Here is a 22,372-nt window from a genome sequence, read left to right on the forward strand (position 1 = left end):
TTTTTCCTTGGCAGGGACCGTTACTCAGCCTGCAGTCGCAGCAATAGGCATCTGTCAGTCCCTAAAGGACCAGTTCACAGAGGCTCTTAAAGAGCTCCCTGCACAACAGGCCCGTGAGTTGGCCGAACTACCAAAGGCATTATGTTTTGCCATAGATGCTATGAAGGACTCTATTCACCAGGCGTCCTGCCTTGCGCTTGTGCTAGTACACATGCGTAGGACCCTTTGGTTAAAAAATTGGTCAGCCGAAGCACCTTGCAAAAAGCTTCTGACTAGTTTCCCCTTTCATGGGGAGTGACTATTTGGCAATAATTTGGATAAATACATCCAAATGATTGCTAGTGGGAAGAGTATCCTTTTGCCAGACAAAAGAAAGTATAAACGTCCTTCATTTAAACAGACTTTTTCTCCTGCCAGTGGTATCCGCCTCTAGGCAGTGGTGAAAGCCTCCGCCGTCAGACTCTAGAGGAAAACCTCAGGGTCAGACCCAGGCACAAAAAAAGACCTGGGGCTGCAAATCTGCAAAGCAGAATACTAAAGCCTCATCATGAAGAGGCCCCCCCCTCACCAGAGTGGGGGGAAGACTTCTGAAATACTCAGAAGTCTGGCAAAAGGAAATTCAGGAAAGATGGGACATCTCCACGGTGAATCTAGGATACCAACTAGAATTTCGGCAGTTTCCACTGTCTCCTTTTCTGAGATCAAACATTCCCAAAGATCCAGGGAAAAGGCAATCTCTCTTTCAAGCATTAGAGCAATTATTGGCTCAGGGGGTGATCATGCAGATCCCCACAGAGAAGCAAAGTTTGGGGTTTTATGCAAACCTGTTTACGGTACCAAAACCAAATGGTGTTGTCAGACCCATTCTAGATCTAAGGAATCTAAATCAATTCCCTGAAAATCCTCTCCTTTCGCATGGAGTCAATCAGGTTAGTAGTTTCTATCCCACAGGGAAGAGAACTGCTGGCGTCCATCGACATCAGGGATGCATATCTGCATGTCCCTAGATTTCCTGCTCACCAAAGGTTTCTGCGATTTGAAGTAGAACAGCAGCACTTTCAGTTTGTAGCCTTTCCCTTCGGGCTAGCTACAGCTTTTCTTCACAAAAGTACTGGCCCCACCCCTAGCCAGGTTAAGGGCACAGGGCAAAGTGGCCCGCTTGGAGCAAAGTGTACGCATTACAACCAGTTACCTGGAAAGTCTGGGTTGGATTCTCAACTTAGAGAAGTCTTCCTTAAAACTGCTCAGAAAGCTGGAGTATTTGGGCCTGATCATAGACACAGCCCAGAAGAAGGTGTTCTTGCCTCCGGCAAAGATCAGCTCCATACGAGAGCTGGTGCGAATGGTCCGGTCGAAAAGAAATCGCTCAATTCACTTTTGCATGAGGTTGTTAGGAAAGATGGTGGCTTCATTTGAAGCAGTCCCCTATGCCCAGTTCCATTCAAGACTGTTGCAAAACAGTATCCTGTCCGCTTGGAACAAAACGATCCAAGCTTTGGACTTGCCAATGCGGCTGTCCCCAAGAGTGTCCAAAAGCCTCAGTTGGTGGTTACTAACCCAGAATCTGCTGAAAGGAAAATCCTTCAGACCAATTATCTGGAAAGTAGTAACGACAGATGCCAGCCTCTCAGGCTGGGGAGCAGTACTAGAGAAAACGACTGTCCAGGGACAGTGGTCAAAACCAAAAGAGCCTTGCCCATCAACATCCTAGAGATTCGGGCAGTGCGTCTGGCTCTGAAAGCCTGGACTTTCAGGTTAAGGGATTGTCCTGTCAGAATCCAATCCGACATTGCCACGGCTGGGGCCTATATCATTTACCAAGGGGGCACCAGAGTCTCTCAGCGCAGAGAGAGGTGAACCATATTCTAACTTAGGCATGGAACATTCCTTTCTGCCCATCGGCAGTCTTCATTCCGGGAGTAGAGAATTGTCAGGCGGACTACTTAAGTCGCCAGCAGTTATTCCCAGGGGAATGGTCTCTTCACCCTGACATTTTTCGGGCTATTTGCCAAAGATGGGGGACTCCGGATGTAGATCTTCTAGCGCCCAGATTCAACATGAAGTTAAGCAACTTTGTGTCCAGGACAAGGGATCCACTCGCATGTGGAACAGATGTGTTGGTGACCCCGTGGGATCAGTTCTCACTGATCTATGCATTCCCCCCACCCCATTCAGTTGCTGCCTTGACTTCTTTGCAGGATCAAGCTTGGAAGAAAGTTGGTAATTCTGGTAGCACCAGCAGGGCCCAGTAGGTCTGCAGAAATCGTAAAGATGGCAGTGGAGGATCCATGGTCCCTTCCACTAAGGCCAGACCTGCTCTCACAGGGGCCAATATTCCATCCTACTTTACGAACGCTAAATTTAACGACCTGGCTATTGAAACCCACATTCTGAAGAAACGTGGGCTTTCCGGGTCAGTTATCTCTACTTTAATGCAAGGAAGCCAGCGTCCAGAGCTATATATTATAGAGTCTGGAAGGCTTATGTTTCCTGGTGTGAATCCAAGGGTTGGCACCCTCAGAAATACATCATAGGCAGAATTCTTGCCTTTCTACAATTAGGCATAGAGATGAAATTGGCCTTGAGTACTATTAAGGGCCAATTCTCAGCCTTATCGATCTTATTTAAAAGACCGCTTGCTAAGCATTCTTTAGTCCGGGGTGTCATGCAAGGGGTGATGCGGATTAATCCGCCAGTTAAATCACCTTTGAGCCCTTGGGACTTGAATTTAGCTTTGTCAGTGTTACAAAAACAGCCATTTGAACCGATACAGCATATTCCCTTAGTCCTTCTGACAAGGAAGCTGGTGTTCTTGGTTGCTATATCCTCAGCAAGGAGGGTTTTGGAATTGGTTGCTCTTTCTTGTAAAGAGCCATATTTGATTATTCATGAGAGAGGACAGGGTGGTGTTATGCCCTCGTCCAGATATTTTGCCCAAAGTGGTCTTCACCTGAACCAAGATATTGTCCTGCCATCGTTTTTTCCAAAACCATTTTCCAGGGAAGAAAAGTCACTACATTGTCTTGATGTGGTGAGAGCAGTGAAAATCTATTTAACCACTTGACATCCGTGCTATGGCCGAATGACGGCCACAGCGCCGACCAGTATTCCCGGGAGGCCGTCATATGACGGCCTCCCCTGTGCATGCACCCTGATCACCGAGTCACTGAGACTCGGGTGATCACCGATCCAAGTAAGGGGCCGGTCCCGGCCCCTTACCATGTGATCAGCTGTCAGCCAATGACAGCTGATCACATGATGTAAACAAAAGATCGGTAATCGTTTTTTTTTTTTTTTTCTACTCACGCTGATAGCGTGAGTAGAAAAAAAAAGCTGATCACCGGCTCAGATGCAAGTGACATCGGTCCTGAGGTGGAAGAGGCACATCTGCCTCATCAGTGCCCACAAGTGCCACCTATCAGTGCCCACAAGTGCCAGCTATCAATGCCCACCAGTAGTGCCAATCAGTGCCACCTAGCAGTGCTGCCTATCAGTGTAACTGATCGGTGCTTATTATTGCCACCCATCAGTGCCCATCACTGCCGCCTATCGGTGCCCATCAGTGCCGCCTCATCAGCGTACATCAATGAAGGAGAAAAATTACCTGTTTTAAATTTTTTATAACAAAACATAAAAAAAAAAATTTTTTTTTTTTTTTTTTAATTCAGTCTTTTTAAATTTTATTTAACAAAAAACAAAAACCACAGAGGTGATCAAATACCACCAAAAGAAAGCTCTATTTCTTTCTCTGGGGAAAAAAATTATAAAAATTTCATTTGGGTACAGTGTTGTATGACCGCGCAATTATCATTCAATGTGCATCAGCGCTGAAAATTGGTCTGGATAGGAGGGGGGTTTAAGTGCCTAGTAAGCAAGTGGTTAATGGCAACTGCTCAGATTCGTAAGACTGATGTCTTATTTATTCTGTCAGAGGGTCCTAAGAAAGGACAGGCAGCGTGGAAATCCACTGTCGCTAAGTGGATTCGGCAAGTCATAATTCATACTTATGATTTAAGGGGTAAGATTCCCCCTTTTCAAGTTAAGGCGCACTCTACCAGGTCAGTGGGTGCTTCTTGGGCAGTGCATCACCAGGCCTCCATGGCTCAGATTTGTAAGGCCACAACTTGGTCTTCAGTACATACATTCAAAACATGTTACCAGGTGGATGTAAGGAGGTATGAGGATATCGCCTTCGGGCGCAGTGTGCTGCAGGCAGCAGTATAAGTCCTCAGGTCTCAGGTGCCCTACGGGTTGTCTCTCCCTCCCCTCAAATAGCATCGCTATGGGACGTCCCATTAAATTATTACTTAGGCTCTGATAAAGTATGATAAAGAAAACAGGATTTTTATAACAGCTTACCTGTAAAATCCTTTTCTTCGAGTACATCATGGGATACAGAGGACCCGCCCCTCTTTTATGGGGTTTAAGTATATTGCTTTGCTACAAAAACTGAGTTACTCCTGGAAGGAGGAGGGGTTATATAAGGGAGTGAACTTCCTGTATTGGGCATACCAGTGTCCAATCACCTGAAGGTGGCCCATAACCCATTAAATTATTACTTAGGCTCTGTGTCCCATGATGTACTCCAAGAAAAGGATTTTACAGGTAAGCTGTTATAAAAATCCTATTTTTTTTGCTAGAAAATTACTTTGAACCCCCAAACATTATATATAATTTTTAGCAGAGACCCTAGAGAATAAATATTTTTTTGTCACACTGTAGTTGCGCAGCAGTCTTTCAAAAGCAATTTTTTAGGAAAAAATATACATCAATGAATTAAAAAAAAACTAAACCGTAAAGTTAGCCCAATTGTTTTGTATAATGTGAAAGATGTTACGCCGAGAATCATGAGAGAATTGGGATCGTTATTCTAAGCAAAAGAAATTGTGATTCTCATTTAATCCACAATAATGCAGCTCTACTGCTATAGCTATCTTGTGAAGAACCATTCCTGATCTTGCACAAGGACAAGGTTGTGGTGAGGCTCAGAGCCTCCTTTCCTCTTAAGCAGTTTAGGCAGAAAAAAAGTCACACTCCTAAAAGTTTTATTTTCATTGTATTTCAGTTTAAAACTGGTGAACATAAAAAAAGGAAATCGATTGTAAGACAAATGCATAGGCTGAAATTTCTGACCTCATTCTAAAGCCTCGTACACATGATCAGATTGTTGGCAGGGGCTTGTCTATTGACAGACTGTTGTCCTAAAATCTGACCGTTAGTACTCACCTTCTGACAATTGCTGTCCAACTTTCGGCCAACAAATGTTGGATGGCAGGCTAATAATTTTCGACAGACAACGGTCTGTTGTCTGATTTTCGTATCGTCAGTACACAGGTCCGTCACACAAGTCAAAAGTACAAATACGCATGCTCGAAATCAATGCTCACCAAACACGAAATTAGCGGAAGGGGCCCAAAGGGTAGCGCTCAAGAGCTGAAATTCCTTGTAGTATCACTACGTTCGTGTTTGTTGACCGACAATTGTGTACCGTTAGTATGCAAGACATGTTCCTGGCACACGCCCTTTGGTCAAAAAAACAGACGCTTGGTTGGCCAACAATTGGATCGTGTGTACGGCTTTAGAATGAAAGCTCTCTGGCTGCCATCCCGAACCTCTGTCCTCCGTACTTTGAGTCGCTAGCCAAAAAGTGAAATCATAGCAAAGTCAAAACTCGTGTTTTTCCTACTTGCTGCCAGACAGAAACTGTTGACTGGAGACTGCTTTTTCTTAGCAAAAATGTAACTGAGTGGATGATGCCCGTCTGAAAGGGGCCTAAATTATCTTTACCTGTGTTGTGAAATTTTGAAAATAAAATTCTTCACAATTATTTTAGATACAGAGATGAATGAAAGCTTGTTTTTAAAGTGCTTTTACTACTTGTTAATATTTAAAGGTGTAATTCCAGTCAAAACTTAACTAACCTAAAATCTACTCCCACCCCCTTTCTAAGACTATTCTATCTACCTTGTAAAAGGAAAGATGCCTATATTCACCTATTCTGAAGTTGATTCGGTCCGGTCACATGATCGGGTCCCAGTGCCAGCTTTAGTGTAGAGGAGGGCCACCCAACAATGGCTACCCCATAGTAAGCCTATGGGTGATGTCATTGCCAAGGCTCTTTAGCTGTTGTCGCTGCTCTCTCCTCTACACAGAAGCCACTGCTGGAGAGATCATGTGACTGAGCCGGAGCAACATCAGAATATGTAAGTATAGGTATCTTTCCTTCAACAGGGTAAACAGAATAGGCATGGAATGGAGGTGGGAGTAGATTTCAGCTTGGGTTTTGTCTTGAATTACACTTTAAATGCTTTAGTGTGCATGGTCTGGGCACAGGTTCACTCAAACAAGAACAAGGAGCAAATTTTAGCATTCTATGAAAACAGTGTTACTTGCTCATGGCCATTAGTTTGCATTTCCAGTTGCAGTGTAAATGAATGCTGTTAAGTCTGTCATATAGTATGGGAACGTACAGCTGTAGCCCTCCTGTTAACTGGTCTGCTGGGCCAATCAGCAGGTGCCTGGTCTGCTACAACTTTCACCCTCCTCCATGACTTTCTGCCAGTCCATTGTGACTCTTCCCATTACTGAACCTTTCCTCTGACCTGAATATGGCTCTTACTAGTTTAATATTGCTTCTTTCTGGCTTGATTTGCTATGTCCTCACAGAGGATCTTCCCGCACATCGAAAGTTTGAATATAAATACAGTTTCAAAGGTCCGCATATCACCCTTCCTGATGGAACTTTACCTTTCTGGGAAAGACTTGGAGGTAATTTCATTCTATGATAACTTAAGAAACAGAAATGCTGCTCTTTTCTAACTTCCTGTAAAGATTAAGCTTTTTAATACTTTTATGTTTCAGATGGATGCCATTTGTTTTTTTTTATTTATTTATTACATGGATGCAAGAAAAACACAGCTTTAGGAGGCTGCCTAAAACATATTCTATCGTTTTGTTAGTTTAATTGACTATATGATAGATTCCACAGCACAGCAGCTCTCAAACTTTTATGTTATTTTCATCTATGTCATTTTAATACATTTCAAAGACTGATTGCTGCACACATTTTATTGTCATCTTGCATATGTTTTCCTATATGTGATTGACTTATATATATACATTATACAACATTGCAGAGAATGGTTGCGCAGTACCTCATGTCAAATTACTAGAAGTCAGTTTTCATTTGTTATCCTGCTCTGAGCTTCTCCTTGGCTGCTATTAGTTATTACCTTTAATCATTTTTAGCAATAGGTCTGTAGTGTTTGGTTAAGACTGCCCTGGTTTTATTGCATACCTGGCAGCAGTAAGCCTTTCTCTTTTCATAAAAATATGTTTTAGGCTTTTAGATGACTGAAATGCTGGTTGCTTGGTGGTCATACTAAACCCCTGGTTTCAATGCATTCTGAGTCACAAATACAAAGTAAATCTGCAGCAACTGAGGGGCTCCTTAACTGCATTTTTTCAGAAATATAAATAGACAGTGGTTACATGCATAATTGTTTAGGTAAAGGTTTCCTGTGCTAAGGGAAACAAAGAGGTTTCAATTGCATAACATCCACTGAAAATGCTGGTTGCCTGGCAAAAGTCCTTTGACTTCAGTACATTCTGAGAGGCTGACCTGAAGCAAGCATGCAACAAGTGAAGTCAGAACTCCTACTGAAGCTATTAGATCAGCATGATAGCCAGGAAACTAGCATTTTCAGAAGGTGAGGTCATTAATACATTTTACTACATTAATAAATGTAATCCTCAATTGACTTTTATTTTTATTTAGCAATCAGTGTTTGTGATATAAAATACTGTTTTTCATCCTTTGTTGCATCTCAGTGCTCCTAATTTAATGCAGCCTCTTTGCAGCCACTTTCCACCTACATGCATACACTCCAGGGATGACTGCATGGCATTTTTTTTATTTACACCGACTGGACCACTGAAATATTTCATTTTTTTAACCCAAAAGTAGAGTTGACCTGAATGCCCTTTCGCAGCCCACAATGAAAAAGTTTTTTTTTGGGACTTTGAGTGAGGCACAAGATCTGTGGTAGGAGAAATTATGTAGATAATCTAATTGGCAAAAAAACAAAGCATACCTCATAACATGTGAAACATGATTGAACATGAGTATTTAAATCTATATACAAAACAATGACATACAAAAAAGAAGAATTCATATATGTATACATGCACGCATCTGCAATCACATAGTTCCCCATGAAAGTAACTGGTATAAAAAAGCCAAATGTTTGTTTGGGTATGAATAAAAATGGGTTATATGATACAGATGATTCACAGTTGAAGTCAAGATAAGTCTTGAACATGATGACATTTAATAGGCTCGATGCATTTCGTTGCCAGTTGCCACTCATCAGGAGCAAACGCATAGCATATCTGAAAAAAAGTACTGAATAGGATCTAATGTTTTGCCCAGATGGTAAGAAAAAAGGTAGGGACAAGGGGAAACGAGATGTGTATCTCCCTGAAATACTTGCGTATAAACTTGTTCTACATAAGTAGTATTGCAAGTCAGGATCTGCAAAGCGAGTCTAGCCCAGGAGCTGAGGAAGTGAACCCAAGGAAGAAAAGAGCACACCGACACACCCCAGAAGCACCCAGCCCACAACAACACATAACCCCATTTGCTTTAAGGACCTTTTTGAAGACCAGATCAGCAGGTTTAAATCATTACAGTGCCCCAGTTCAGTGATATATTTGCTAACTTTATTTTCTGTTAAAGTAGCAGTCTTTACCTCGTAAGCACCAAAATCCAGGCAGCTGCATTCCAAATGAAGTCCATCTTTATTGTAGCATAAAAAAACAACAGGATACAGCAAAATTAATTTAAAAAAAAGTCAAAGCGTTTCACGCTGTATCCTCGCTTAATCATAAGTCAACACTGAGTGATTCCTTTAATAAGCCTGAATTTCAGTTGCTTGTGTAGTGCTGTATTTGTTTGATCAACTGCATATACTCATGGTTACAGATGCAATTCCTGGTCCAGATGAAATTCGCCTCGTTCCATCGCTAAAGAATCACAAGGGATCAGTATGGACCAGAAGCAGTTTTTCTCTTCCCCACTGGGAAGTGGAGATGTCCATTAGGATCTCAGGACAAGGGGTCAAAGGAGCAGAAGGAATGGTGAGATCATGGAGCTCATAAATCAACATATGCCCACTGTACCCAACCAGATGTTTTTATTTATTTTTTCATTATTTACATTATACCATAGTAAAGAACATCCTCTACATGAAACGTTTGAAGGAAAAAAAAGAATGAATGGTATTACAAAAGTATATGTAGAGATAGTGGGCTTATCAACGAAATATCAATTAGGTCAATGTGCCCACCTGATGACCCAATGCATACCTACCGTGCCTTATTTTACCAGTCCCAACATCAAGAGTGCCAACTTGCCATTTGTTTTATTTAGAATATCTGGCATGGCTTTAACCTCTGCTAATGTCCAACTCCTTCATCTAGCTTTGACCCTCAGCAATTATTTTCCCTTGATATGAAACTAGGAGTGTCTAAGCCCCTAACGCCGACCAGCACTATTCTGCTGGACCTGTAGGTCTATCAATGAAATGCAAAAGAATGATGACTGTTATGTCGTGTCAACCCTCCCAATTATCACCACAACAATAACAGCATCAATAGTGCTGACTTACCATAGTAATTAAAACATCAAGTCCTATTCGCTCTATTTCTAAAATGTCTTGTATTTGTTTTCCAGATTTGTATAAGTAATATAAAAATACACCACCCAACAGCAAACATTTTCTCAATTTGACTGTTTCTGTTCCACACTACCTTAAAAGTACTGGGTGACCTAGCTTTGGTTGTTGTAAATATGAAAATCGGTAGACTTTTTGGAAGTTATGAGTTACTTTATTCACCATCCATAGGTATTATCATGTAAGACGCTGTACCTGTTTAGGCTTTAGCCCGGGTTCACACATGTGCGGTGCGAATTGAAGCTCAGGTTTCACTGCGAAGATAAAAATCAGTTGTTCAGAGGTTCCTCTGCCTTTTAGCTGCGGATCAGTGAGCAGGGAGAGGGGGGAGGTGTAGTGAGGAGAAAGGAGAGAATTCAAGTTCAGAACGGAATGCATCTGCGAAACAGATGCGTTCCCATAGAAGATAATGGCTTGTAATTCGCACCGCAATGCCCAGAAAACGCAAACGTTTTTTGTGCAATGTGCAGTGCGAATGCAACGCACATATGTGAACCAGATACATTCACATGAATGTATTTTAAAATGTCTCGTGAATTGGATGCGGTGTAAGCTGCGTCTAATTCGCATAGGTGTGAACGGGGGCTAAAGGTTAAAACCAGTGTAAGAAAATATATATAAATTGGTACATAATTATCTGTGACTTATACTCTACAATCTTTTTGCAGTGTTTAAACAAATAAGTGCCATATGGTGCTCATCACCACAATTTAACAAAGCTTGTATTTATCCAAAAAAAATCCATAAAAAATTATATATGCATAAAAGGGTGAAAAATAAAAGTCCAAGAATGTCACAAAAATTGTCCTGTATAGTCTTTGTGTTTACTCGGTACACTTTATGCTGTGTGATATTGGTGAAAAATTCTCTCCACTCCCAAATCGCCAGTACTCCACCACGTGTGGTAATAGAGATACACTCACCAGATCCCCTCTGCTGTATTGGTCTTTATAACCGAGGGGATCTGGTGTATCTCTATTACCACATGTGGTGGAGCACTGGTGATTTTGGAGTGGAGAGAACTTCTCCACTCCCAAACTTCTCCCTACCATCCAAGAACAGTTTGGTGAGAAACAATGGCTTTTTCAGCTTGATGGAGCACCTTGCCATAAGGCAAGGGCTTGGAGAACAAAACATCAAAATTTTGGGACCATGGTCAGTAAACTCCCCAGACCTTAATCCCATTGAGAACTTGAAAATCCTCTAGAGGCAAGTGAACAAAAAACCTCATGCATTCTGACAAACTACAAGCATTGATTATGCAAGAATGGGCTGCCATGAGTCAGAATGTGGCCCAGAAGTTGACTGACAGCATGTCAGGGCGAATTGCAGAGCTCTTGAAAAAGAAGGGGCAACACTGAAAATATACACTCTTTGCATAAACTTAAAGTAATTGTCAATAAAAGCCTTTGACACTTATGAAATGCTTGTAATTATACTTCAGTATACCATAGTAACGTCTGACGAAACAATCTAAAAACACTGAAGCAGCAGACTTTGCGAAAATGAATATTTGTGTCATTCTCAAAACTTTTGGCCACGGCTGTACAAGCAGTCAGCTTGGTCTTGTCTGTTTCCTGTCTGGTATATGCCGATTATGTGTTGTCTTACTGTATCCCTGATAAGTTTGGTAGATTTGTTGCGACAACTTGGCTTGTATCTGAGAAGCTTTGCCATAATAAAAAAAGAAAAAAGCACTGGGTAGTACAACAATTAAATCAAAACACTACTATATAACCTAAGCACATACCTCCCAACTTTTTGAGATGGGAACGAGGGACACCTATTAGCAAAAGTATGTAGGCATAGGACACACACCCCTGCCACGCCTTCCTTAAAGGAGAATTATACAAAAAAAAATTATTAGTTAAACCCACAAGTGCTTTTTTTTTACCACTACTATTCCTTTATACTGGCTTTTGAAATTTACAAATGCCGCAATTTCAAATTTGGACAAAAGGCTTAGCTTTGGGAAACGCTTTTTGAAAGATATTAAGTGCATTTTATATACAACTACAGTATATAGATCAGACCAGCATGAGGGACAAATAATGAGGAAAGAGGGACTTTGTTCAGAATCAGGGACAGTGCCTCCAAATCAGGGACAGTTGGGAGCTATGCAGAGTTGAAGAAAATTGCTTAAGAAAATTCTATGGCCAGTATCAAGTGTGTTCAACCTTCAGCAAGTCTAACAACTTGCCTTTGTTCATATATGATGTGCGTTCTAGATCCCTTTTTCTTTATCGTGCATCACGGGACACAGAGCACCATAGTAAAAACTATATGGGTTATAGGCCACTGGTATAACCAAAAAGGTAACAGGAAGTCCCCCTCCCTATATAACCCCCCCCCCCCCCATACAGAGAGTACCTCAGTTTTTTCGCCAGTGTCTAAGGTGTTGGTCACGGTTGATGAAGTGCTAAGAGAGCTCCGCTAAGTAATCCCTGACTGGATCTAGGGGCTGTGCAAATGGATCCATCTTAAGAGCTTGAAAGCCAAATGGATGGTACCCAGGCCTTGTGCAAGAAGAAACAAGGTTTTTGCCTGTAATGCTTCTCTTTTGAGAGCTGGACCCTGGGGCCTGGGAACCTTGGTCATGTTAATACAGCCAAAGAGTTTTCTGGCAGGGTGCTGTACAAGTCCAAGGGAGTGGACCCGTGAAAGGGGACCTCAGTCCTTGAAGGTCTGGCCTGACACGGCCCGCCGTGATGTGTGAAGGCTGGATCTGTCTGTGATAAGTTCCAGGAGTCCTGCGATGGGATCAGGTAAGTCAGAAAGACAGGGAATGTGTGTGTGTGTGTGTATATATATATATATATATATATATATATATATATATATATATATAATTCATTGATCTTTCTGGTGTGAGTATGCGATGCCTTGCCTGTGTTTTGCCACTAGAGGGTGTAATAGCTACATACCTGGCTTTCAGCTTTCCATGCTTCCCCTGTGATGTGCTCAAGTGTCAGCAACGGCTTCCTGCGGCAGCATTGCTATTTCTCCTGCTCTGTCAGCCATCAGTAGGGGTTTGGGGGGACCATCCACCATCAAAGAGGTCAGGTTCCCCCCTGCTGAAGACCCCGCACCCCCCCTCGATCCACCCTGACTACAGGGCCGGCTATCTCCGCGCAGAGCATGGCAAAGGGATCCTTTAAGAAAAAAGGCGGAGCCTACGTCTGCTGGGGTGTGTGGCTTAAACGTTGCCGGTGTGCACGTGGACCGGCGTGCACAAAAGACACGGCACAGGCACAAGGCTCACTGCTTAAAAACTTTACACTCTGGGAGTGTCTGGTTGGCTGACGGAGGGACACAGAGGGCATGTAAGCTGTATGGGTTTGTGGATACAGGCATTTCTAAGGGGCACCTTTACTTAGCATTTAGACTGAGCATTTATAGCAGCATATTATGTAAATTGCTAGACTAAAGCTTGGCAGTAGATGCATTTTGTTTAGTACCTCTGCTTTTTTTGTGCTTAGGACTATGTCTACCCGTAGGAGGGGTAATTCATCGGGGGGAGTGCAAAGTCGCTGTGGTCAGAGCCTGAGGCTCCTAGTCGCATGCCTGCAGTTCCATCCTTCCTTGAAGGACCTGGAGCATCTGGCAAATCTGAGCCATCTTGTCTCACAGGCATGGTGGCTACCCCAACACGTCAGCTTCTGCATTTGTCACTAAGGACGATTTAGCTTTGGCTCTGGCTGGTTTGGAGGGAAAAATAGACGATTTGTTTGCATCATCCTCCCAGGAGGTGAGAAAACCTGGCAGGTCCCCTTCTCCTGCCCTTGACCTTCCCGTTTTGGAACAACAATGGGCAGATGATAGTGGGGTACCTTTTGAGGGAAGGAGGTTCAGGTGACTCCTCTTCTGAGGATTCAGCATCTGAAGAACCTTTCTTAACTTTGCAATATCAGAAATTGCTAATTCAATCCCTTATGGACTTGGTCCGCTCTGCATATAAGTTGCCTCCTGCAGAGGTGGATTAGGTTTCCTTCTCCTCTTTGGGTTCGCTAAAGCCCCCAACGGGTTCTCATGCTTTCCCTATGCACCCGTTACTGGAGCAACTGATTTATGCTGATTGGGATCACCCAGATAAGCAGTTTTCTCCCCCTAAGAAATTTTAATTTCTTTACCCTATGGAGAAAAAGTTTTCAAAGAGATGGGATTTGCCAGCAGTGGATGCTGCTATCTCCTCTGTGAACAGGAGTTTAACTTGTCCAGTGGACAATGTACAAGTATTTAGAGATCCAGCTGATGAAAAGTTGGAATCTCTACTAAAAGCCTCATTTGCTGTAGCCGGTGCAGTGGTACAGCCTGCAGTAGCAGCAATAGGCATCTGTCAAGCCCTTCGGGATGAACTCAAGCAGGTTATTAAAGTTCCTGCTCAAGCTGATGAGGCCCAAAGTTTAGCTGAGCTACCTAGGGCCCTATACTTTGCAGTGGACGCTATCAAGGATTAAATCCACCAGGCGTATTGCCTTGCGCTTATGCTGATACATATGCGCAGGACTCTGAGGCTTAAAAATTGGTCAGCCGAGTTACCATGCAAGAAGCTCTTGCCTGGGTTTCCCTTTCATGGAGAAAGGTTGTTTGGGGAAGATTTGGATAAGTATATCCAAAAGATTTCTGGGGGTAAGAGTACCCTTCTGCCGGTTAAGAAAAAGAATAGACGGCCTTCTTTCAAGACTTCCCCTCCTATGCCTGGGGCAACAGCCTCCAGGCAGTATTGGCGGCCTCCACTGTCAGGGGCAAAGGGTAAGCCTCATAACCAGACACAGGGCTACAAAAAGCCCTGGGGTCAGAAGTCCACCAAACAGAATCCCAAGGCTTCCTTGTGAAGGGGGCGTCCCCGAACGATCGAGTGGGGTGAAGACTGCGGTGGTTTTCAGAAACTTGGCAAGAGGAAATCCAAGACAAGTGGGTCCTCTCTGTAGTAGCCCTAGGCTACAAACTAGAGTTCCAAGAGTTTCCACCATTGCGTTTTCAAAAATCAAACGTTCCCAAGGACCCTGTAAAGAAAAAGTCCTTATTTCTGGCACTGGAGCGATTACTGTGTTGAGGAGTGATAATAGAGGCTCCCTCAGAAGAGAGGGACATGGGGGTTTTATTCAAATCTCTTTATGGTACCAAAACCAAATGGGGGGTGTCAGACCCATTCTAGATCTCAGGAATCTGAATCACTTCCTAAACATCCGCTCCTTTCGAATGGAGTTGATTCGGTCAGTTGTTTACACCCTATGGGGAGGAGAGTTTCTAGCATCCATAGATATCAAGGATGCGTATCTACATGTGCCAATATTTGCCGCTCACCAGAAGTTTCTGCGGTTTGTGGTAGAGCATCGCCACTTTCAGTTTGTGACCTTGCCTTTCGGATTAGCCATCGCTCCCTGACTGTTTACAAAATTGTTAGCCCCAGTACCAGCAAGACTAAGGGGCCAGGGTATAGCTGTAATAGCATACCTAGATGACCTGCTACTGGTAGATCAGTCAATAGCAGGGTTAAATCAAGGGGTGTCCAGAACAGTCAGTTATCTGAGACACCTGGGTTGGATTATCAATATAGATAATCATCCTTATAGCTGGTAAGAAGGCTGCAGTATTTGGGCCTGGTCATAGACACAACCCAGGAAAGGGTGTTCTTGCCTCAGGCAAAAGTTAAAGCTCTAAGAGAGCTGGTTCAGGCAGTCAAGGCAAAGAAGAGTCCTTCCATTCGCCTTTGCATGAGACTACTAGGGAAGATGGTAGCTTCCTTCAAAGCAGTTCCCTATGCCCAGTTTCATTCACGACTGTTGCAACACAGCAACACTGTCTGCTTGGAACAAACTGATCCAAGTCTTGGATTATCCAATGAATCTGGCTCCAAAGGTACGCCAGAGTCTCAACTGGTGGTTGAAACCAGGAATTTACAGAAGGGGAAATCCTTCATTCCAGTTTCCTGGAAAGTAGTAACAACGAATGCCAGCCTATGGGGCTGGGGAGCAGGTCTAGAAGAGACCACTGTTCAAGGGAAGTGGTCAGAGTCCGAGAAGACCTTGCCCATCAATATCCTAGAGCTTCGGGTAGTATGCCTGGCTCTAATAGCCTGGATGTCCAGGTTGCGGAATGCTCCTGTCAGTATACAATCCGACAATGCCACAGCAGTGGCTTATATCAATCACCAAGGGGGCACCAGAAGCCACACTGCCCAAAGGGGAGGTGGACCATATTCTGTCTTGGGCAGAGAAACCTGTTCCTTGCCTATCTGCAGTTTATCTTCAGGAGTGGAAAACTGGCAGGCAGATTTTCTGAGCCGTCAACAGTTGTTGCCGGGATAATGGTCTCTACACCCCGATGTCTTTTTAGCCATATGCCAAAGATTGGGTACGCCGGACGTAGATCTATTGGCGTCCAGGTTCAACAAGAAGTTGGACAACTTTGTGGCAAGAACAAGGGATCCACTTGCACTCGGAGTAGATGCGTTAGTAATCCCGTGGAATCAGTTTTCAGTGATTTATGCATTCCCTCCAGTTCAGCTGCTACCACGGCGGCTTCACAGGATCAGGGAAGGGAAGCCAGTAATCCTAGTGGCCCCGGCATGGTCCAGAAGACCCTGGTATACAGGGATCGTGAGAATGGCAGTAGGGGAGTCTTTGACTCTTTCAACTCGTCCGGACCTGCTGTCGCAGGGCCCGGTATTCCATCCTGCCTTACAAACGCTAAATTTAACGGTGTGGCTATTGAAGCCTACATTCTAAAAAATCGGGGGCTTTCAGGTTCAGTAGTAACCACCCTGATTAATGCCAGAATACTGGCCTCCAGGACCATTTATTACAGGGTCTGGAAGGCCTACATCTCTTGGTGTGAAACCAACGGTTGGCATCCTCGTACGTATGTCATAGGAAGAATTCTGGCCTTTCTACAATTAGGAGTAGAAATGAAGCTGGCCTTGAGTACAATCAAGGGTCAAATTTCGGCCTTGGCAGTGTTTTTCCAAAGGCCGCTTGCTTCGCACTCTTTAGTCAGGGCATTCATACAAGGGGTAACTCGGATAACTCCGCCAGTAAGAATACCCTTGTGCCCATGGGATTTGAATCTGGTTTTGACGGTGTTGCAAAGACAACCCTTTGAACCTATACGATTATTCCTTTGATCCTTTTGACAAGGAAATTGGTATTCCTAGTTGCGATAACCTCTGCAAGAAGAGTATCAGAATTGGCTGCTTTCTCCTGTAAAGAGCCATACTTAATCATTCACAAGGATAAGGTTGTGCTGCGTCCGCACCCAACCTTTTTGCCAAAGGTAGTGTCTGGTTTTCATCTGAATCAAGATGTTTCCTTACCTTCCTTTTTCCCAGAACCTCGTTCTGCAGAGGAAAAATTATTACATTCTCCCGATGTAGGGAGAGCAATTAAAGCCTATCTGAAAGCGACTGCTCAGATACGGAAAACTGATTTTTTTGTTTGTGTTGCCGGAACGCCCTAGAAAGGGTCAGGCAGCATCGAAATCTACTGTTGCTAAGTGGATTCATCAGGTTATTAGTCAGGCTTATGGCCTGAAAAGAAGGGTTCCTCCCTTTTAAGATTAAAGCCAAGCCTCTGTGGCTCAGATTTGCAAGGCCGCTACTTGGTCGTCAGTACATATAGTCACAAGATTTTATCAAATGGATGTAAGATGGCAGGAGGACACCGCCTTTGGGCGCAGTGTGCTGTAGGCAGCAGTTTAGGTCCTCACGTCTGGCAGCAGCTATTTGCTTTGTGTCTCCCTCCTCTCAGGTGGCATTGCTTTGGGACATCCCATATAGTTATTTCTATGGTGCTCTGTGTCCCGTGATGTATGATATGAAGAAAATAGGATTTTTATAACAGCTTACCTGTAAAATCCTTTTCTTGGAGTACATCACGGGACACAGAGGTCCCTCCCCTCTTATTGGGATATGTATATATTGCTTTGCTACAAAAACTGAGGTACTCCCTGTCTGGGAGGGGTTATATAGGAAGGGAGACTTCCTGTTTCCTTTTTGGTTATACCAGTGTCCATTCACAAGGTGGCCTATAACCCATATAGTTATTACTATGGTGCTCTGTGTCACGTGATGTACTCCAAGAAAAGGATTTTACAGGTAAGCTGTTATAAAAATCTTATTATGCGGTCACCAGTTTAATGCTGCCAAATGGCTTCCATTATAAAGTGAGCAGAGAAAATTGTTTTGTACTGCCCACTGCTAGAAGTGTTTAATGTAATCCAGAGGAGGCAATCATTCTCCACTGGATAAAAAAAGAAAGAGAAAACCTGCGCTATCAAGCAAAAAATTTATATAACTGCAGCTGCAACAAAACCACAAATATCAATGAGGTGAAAAATTACATACAAAGAAAAAATTGTGCGCTTGCATTAGATATTTAAATATATATTACTACATGATTATCATAAGTAGATAAACAAATAAATAAGAAATAAATAAAATAAAAAACACCATCAAAGTTAATTGTGAGTGATTTAGAAAGTCGCTATGCTACAGAGCAAACAGCGACATGTAAGTCAAATACTAATATTGACCATTGCATACATATAAACCAACAATAAAGTTATAAACTGGTGTGCAAAAAAGAAAAAACAAAAAAACAAAGGTTATTCCACCCAAGTGCAAAGTCACAAAGTTCAAAATTGCATCCTGAGTCGCAGGAAAAACGCACATCCAAAGTTCATGAATTGTATTCCTTAGTGTGTATAAAGGAATAAGGGGACCTGAAGGGACCTCCAACCACCAGTGGATCCGAAGGTTGATAATAGATGTATCCTTACCAGACACGTTGGACCTCCTTTATAGCAAGGTCTTAGAAGCATGCAGTTTTAGCCCTCTGCAGGGACAGTAGATGTCAGCTCACCACACAGCTGGAGATGGTTCCGACACTTCCGCATTGATGTAAACAATCCCTCGTTTGGACTCGTAGGTAAAGAAGGGGAGAAAGAAAAAACTCCAATGGTATAGTATGTAAAAAAAGGGGAATTTTATTTCCTCAGACAACTAGGCATCTTTAAAACATCCAAAACATAAAAACATAAAAGCCGGCAAAATATAAAAACAACAGAGACGCCCGTGCTAGGTTACATGGGGCTCTATGGCGATCTGGCGTACACTGCGTAGCCACGCCCTACATGTTTCGTGATAGGTCACGTCTTTAAAGGGGCACGGGCGACGCAGTGAACCATCGCCATTTATAGTACTTCCTTACATTCAAGCCTCGTTTTCATCTGAGTTTCAATTACAATCTGAGCATGTGCAAAGGATACCAAGCCTCGATATGGCTCCCGTTATAATGCTTCCTCTCTATTCTAGCCTCGTTTTCGTCCAAAGAATGAATTACGATCTGAGCATGTGCAAAGGATACCAAGCCTCGACGTAGCTCGCATTATGAAACGCAAACCAGGAAGCTTGTTCCTGAATGTCATTAGCACACTTTATATGGCCAAAATTTTGTTCTCATCTCAAACTAATATATGCCATCTATTATAGGTCTAAGCAATTAGTTATTTTTGGGTCAAATCGTCCCATTTTACATACTGTAAGACACTACTCCTACAGTAATAGACATTTAGCAACAACAAAAAAGGGGAAAATTTTGAAAAGGACGAAAAATTAATTAAGAAAAAAAAAAAAAACTGCTAAATCTAAACAATATTGCTTGTTATTTCCTCAGACCACAACTACTGTATTATTGAAAAAAATCTCTATATTTGGGGGTTACATTACTAAGAATCGTCATACATTAGTCCTATATTTATGTGTATTACTACATTCAAAGGGCAGCCATATCTCGACATGGTATCCCCCTATATTTTTTACAAAACCGACAATATAACCACCCCTAGAAAAAGAGGGAGAGGGAGGGAGAGGGGGGGAGGTTTACAAATTATTCTCCCAAGTGTCGAAATCAATGCGTCCACACACAACATCGTCTAAGCATTGTCAATAAACGCATTAATCTCGACATCTACATTGAGCCCAAAGGGTTTTAAACATTTCATTTTATATATCCACTCCAATTCGAGCTTGGATATAGCTCGTTTTTTCGGACCACCCCTCCATGGTGTCTTGAGTCTATCTATGGCTATGAATTTTGTACCCCTAGGATCTCGCCCATGTACATCCAAATAATGTTTGGATACTGGGTGGCCTATAAACCCTCTTCGGATATTTCCAATGTGCTCGTTCAATCTGACCTGAAGGGGTCGTACTGCACGGCCCACGTATTGTAATCCGCATGGACAGATTAAGAGGTATACTACGTGGGTGGTGGAACAGGTAATAAAGGATTTAATCGAAAAAAATCCTCGAAGTGCTGGTAGAATGGAACTGTTTCACTTTACGATCTTTGATGTCATTAATAGTACAAACAGCACAGTTTTTACATTTATAATACCCAACCAAGTTCTGAAAGAACATGGGTTTCCTGATGGGAGGGTCGCAGACACCGGGAGCTATCACTGATCTGATAGAAGGTACTCCTCTGAAAATTACACGAGGTTTCTCAGGAAGTAGAGGGCCTAATACACTGTCATTTTTTATAATATGCCAGTGCTTATACATCAATTTCCTAACCAAGGAATATTGATGAGAGTATCCTGTTATAAAGGGACAAATGGACTCTTTCCTTTCAGGAATTTCCACCCTACTCTTATCTCTAAGGAGTGACTCTCTATCAACCAACTCCACCTCTCTCATTTTTTCCTCAAGGAAAGGAAATTCATATCCTTTTTCCAAAAACCTCTCAGTAAGTATCTTAGATTGTACTCTAAAGTCATTGATGGTAGAACAATTATGTCTAATACGTAAGTATTGACTTTTAGGGACTGAATCAAGCCACGCTTTATGGTGGCAACTGTCTCTGGGGATAAATGAATTGCGGTCTGTGGTCTTGAAATAAGTAGAGGTATGCAAAGAGTCTCCCTCTTCCTTAATTACAAGATCTAGGAAGTTCACAGATTTTAAACTGGCCTCATACTTAAATTCAATCCCCCTGTCGTTCCTATTTAGATTTTCCGTAAACTCACAGAGAGATTCATGGGTACCGTTCCACAGGAGGAGGACGTCATCTATGTACCTTGCCCACAGGACTAACTCCGATCTCCTCTGGGCATAGATGACGTCCTCCTCCCATTTCCCCATGAATAAATTAGCCAGGCTGGGGGCGAACTTCACCCCCATGGCAACTCCCTTTGTTTGAAGGAAGTATTGATTCTTATGCCAAAAAAAGTTGTGCGTGGTGGCATATTCAAGAAATTCCATTATAAACCGCTTTTGTCTCCTTGGGAGTGAGGGGTCCTTGTATAGAAAGTATTTTACTGAGGATATACCCCATTTATGGGGGATCGTGGTATACAGGGACGTGACATCGGCAGTTACCAGCCAATGTCCCTTCCTGTATCCACAATCTCTTAAAAGATTAATGGTATGTTTACTGTCCCTAATGTAAGCGGGTAATGATCTAACCAAGGGTTGGAGAAACCCATCAATATACTTGCCAACTCTTGAGGTGATGGAATTTATTCCACTAATAATTGGATGGCCAGGCGGGTGTATAGGGTTCTTGTGGATTTTCGGCAAGTAATATATGATAGGTATCCGTGAGGATACTGGTATCAGAAATTGTTTCTCTTTTTTGTTGATAATACCTGATTGAAACCCGGAATCAACAATTCCCTCTAATTCCTTCCTGTACTTTATACGGGGTCGGATTTAAGGAGAGTATAAGTGGTGTAATCTCCCACTAACCTGTCCAACTCCTGTAAATAATCACTTTTATTCAGTACTACAATACCCCCTCCCTTGTCAGCTGGCCTAATGACAAGGTCTTTGCGTTTGCAAAGTTGGTCCAACCCCTGTTCAAGGTCCTTGGTCATTCTATTATTTTTGATTTTTAAATGGTCAAGGTCCCTTAAAAGAACATCTCGAAATACCCTAATTGAAGCTGGCAGACCACCTGGGGGATTAAATAATGATGCGTTTGCAAGGCCTGAGTGCCTAATATTAGTGAGATATTGGCTTTGGGTACCAGTAGGATTAGATAATAGATACCTTTTGATATTTAACTTTCTGGTGTATTTGTGAATATCGATATATGTTTGAAATTTAAGTGGCTTGGGGGGTGCGAATTTTAAACCCTTATCCAAGATGGCAGTATATCGATATTCACAAATACACCAGATACTTACTGAGAGGTTTTTGGAAAAAGGATATGAATTTCCTTTCCTTGAGGAAAAAATGAGAGAGGTGGAGTTGGTTGATAGAGAGTCACTCCTTAGAGATAAGAGTAGGGTGGAAATTCCTGAAAGGAAAGAGTCCATTTGTCCCTTTATAACAGGCTACTCTCATCAATATTCCTTGGTTAGGAAATTGATGTATAAGCACTGGCATATTATAAAAAATGACAGTGTATTAGGCCCTCTACTTCCTGAGAAACCTTGTGTAATTTTCAGAGGAGTACCTTCTATCAGATCAGTGATAGCTCCCGGTGTCTGCGACCCTCCCATCAGGAAACCCATGTTCTTTCAGAACTTGGTTGGGTATTATAAATGTAAAAACTGTGCTGTTTGTACTATTAATGACATCAAAGATCGTAAAGTGAAACAGTTCCATTCTACCAGCACTTCGAGGATTTTTT

The 22,372-nt window shown here is 42.6% G+C and overlaps 1 protein-coding gene across 1 annotated transcript in view; it reads left to right on the forward strand.

Moving 5' to 3' along the window:
* The first annotated feature begins 6,608 nt into the window (after positions 1–6,608).
* LMAN1L (lectin, mannose binding 1 like) overlaps positions 6,609–22,372 on the forward strand; it is a 109,208-nt gene continuing 93,444 nt past the window's right edge. The window contains exons 1-2 of the mRNA XM_073619014.1: positions 6,609–6,768; positions 8,984–9,138. Of these exons, the coding sequence (XP_073475115.1) occupies positions 6,609–6,768; positions 8,984–9,138 (315 nt within the window). The remainder of the gene's footprint in view (positions 6,769–8,983; positions 9,139–22,372) is intronic.

Source organism: Aquarana catesbeiana, linkage group LG03 (assembly GCF_042186555.1).
Source record: "Aquarana catesbeiana isolate 2022-GZ linkage group LG03, ASM4218655v1, whole genome shotgun sequence".
Taxonomy (NCBI): Eukaryota; Metazoa; Chordata; class Amphibia; order Anura; family Ranidae; genus Aquarana; species Aquarana catesbeiana.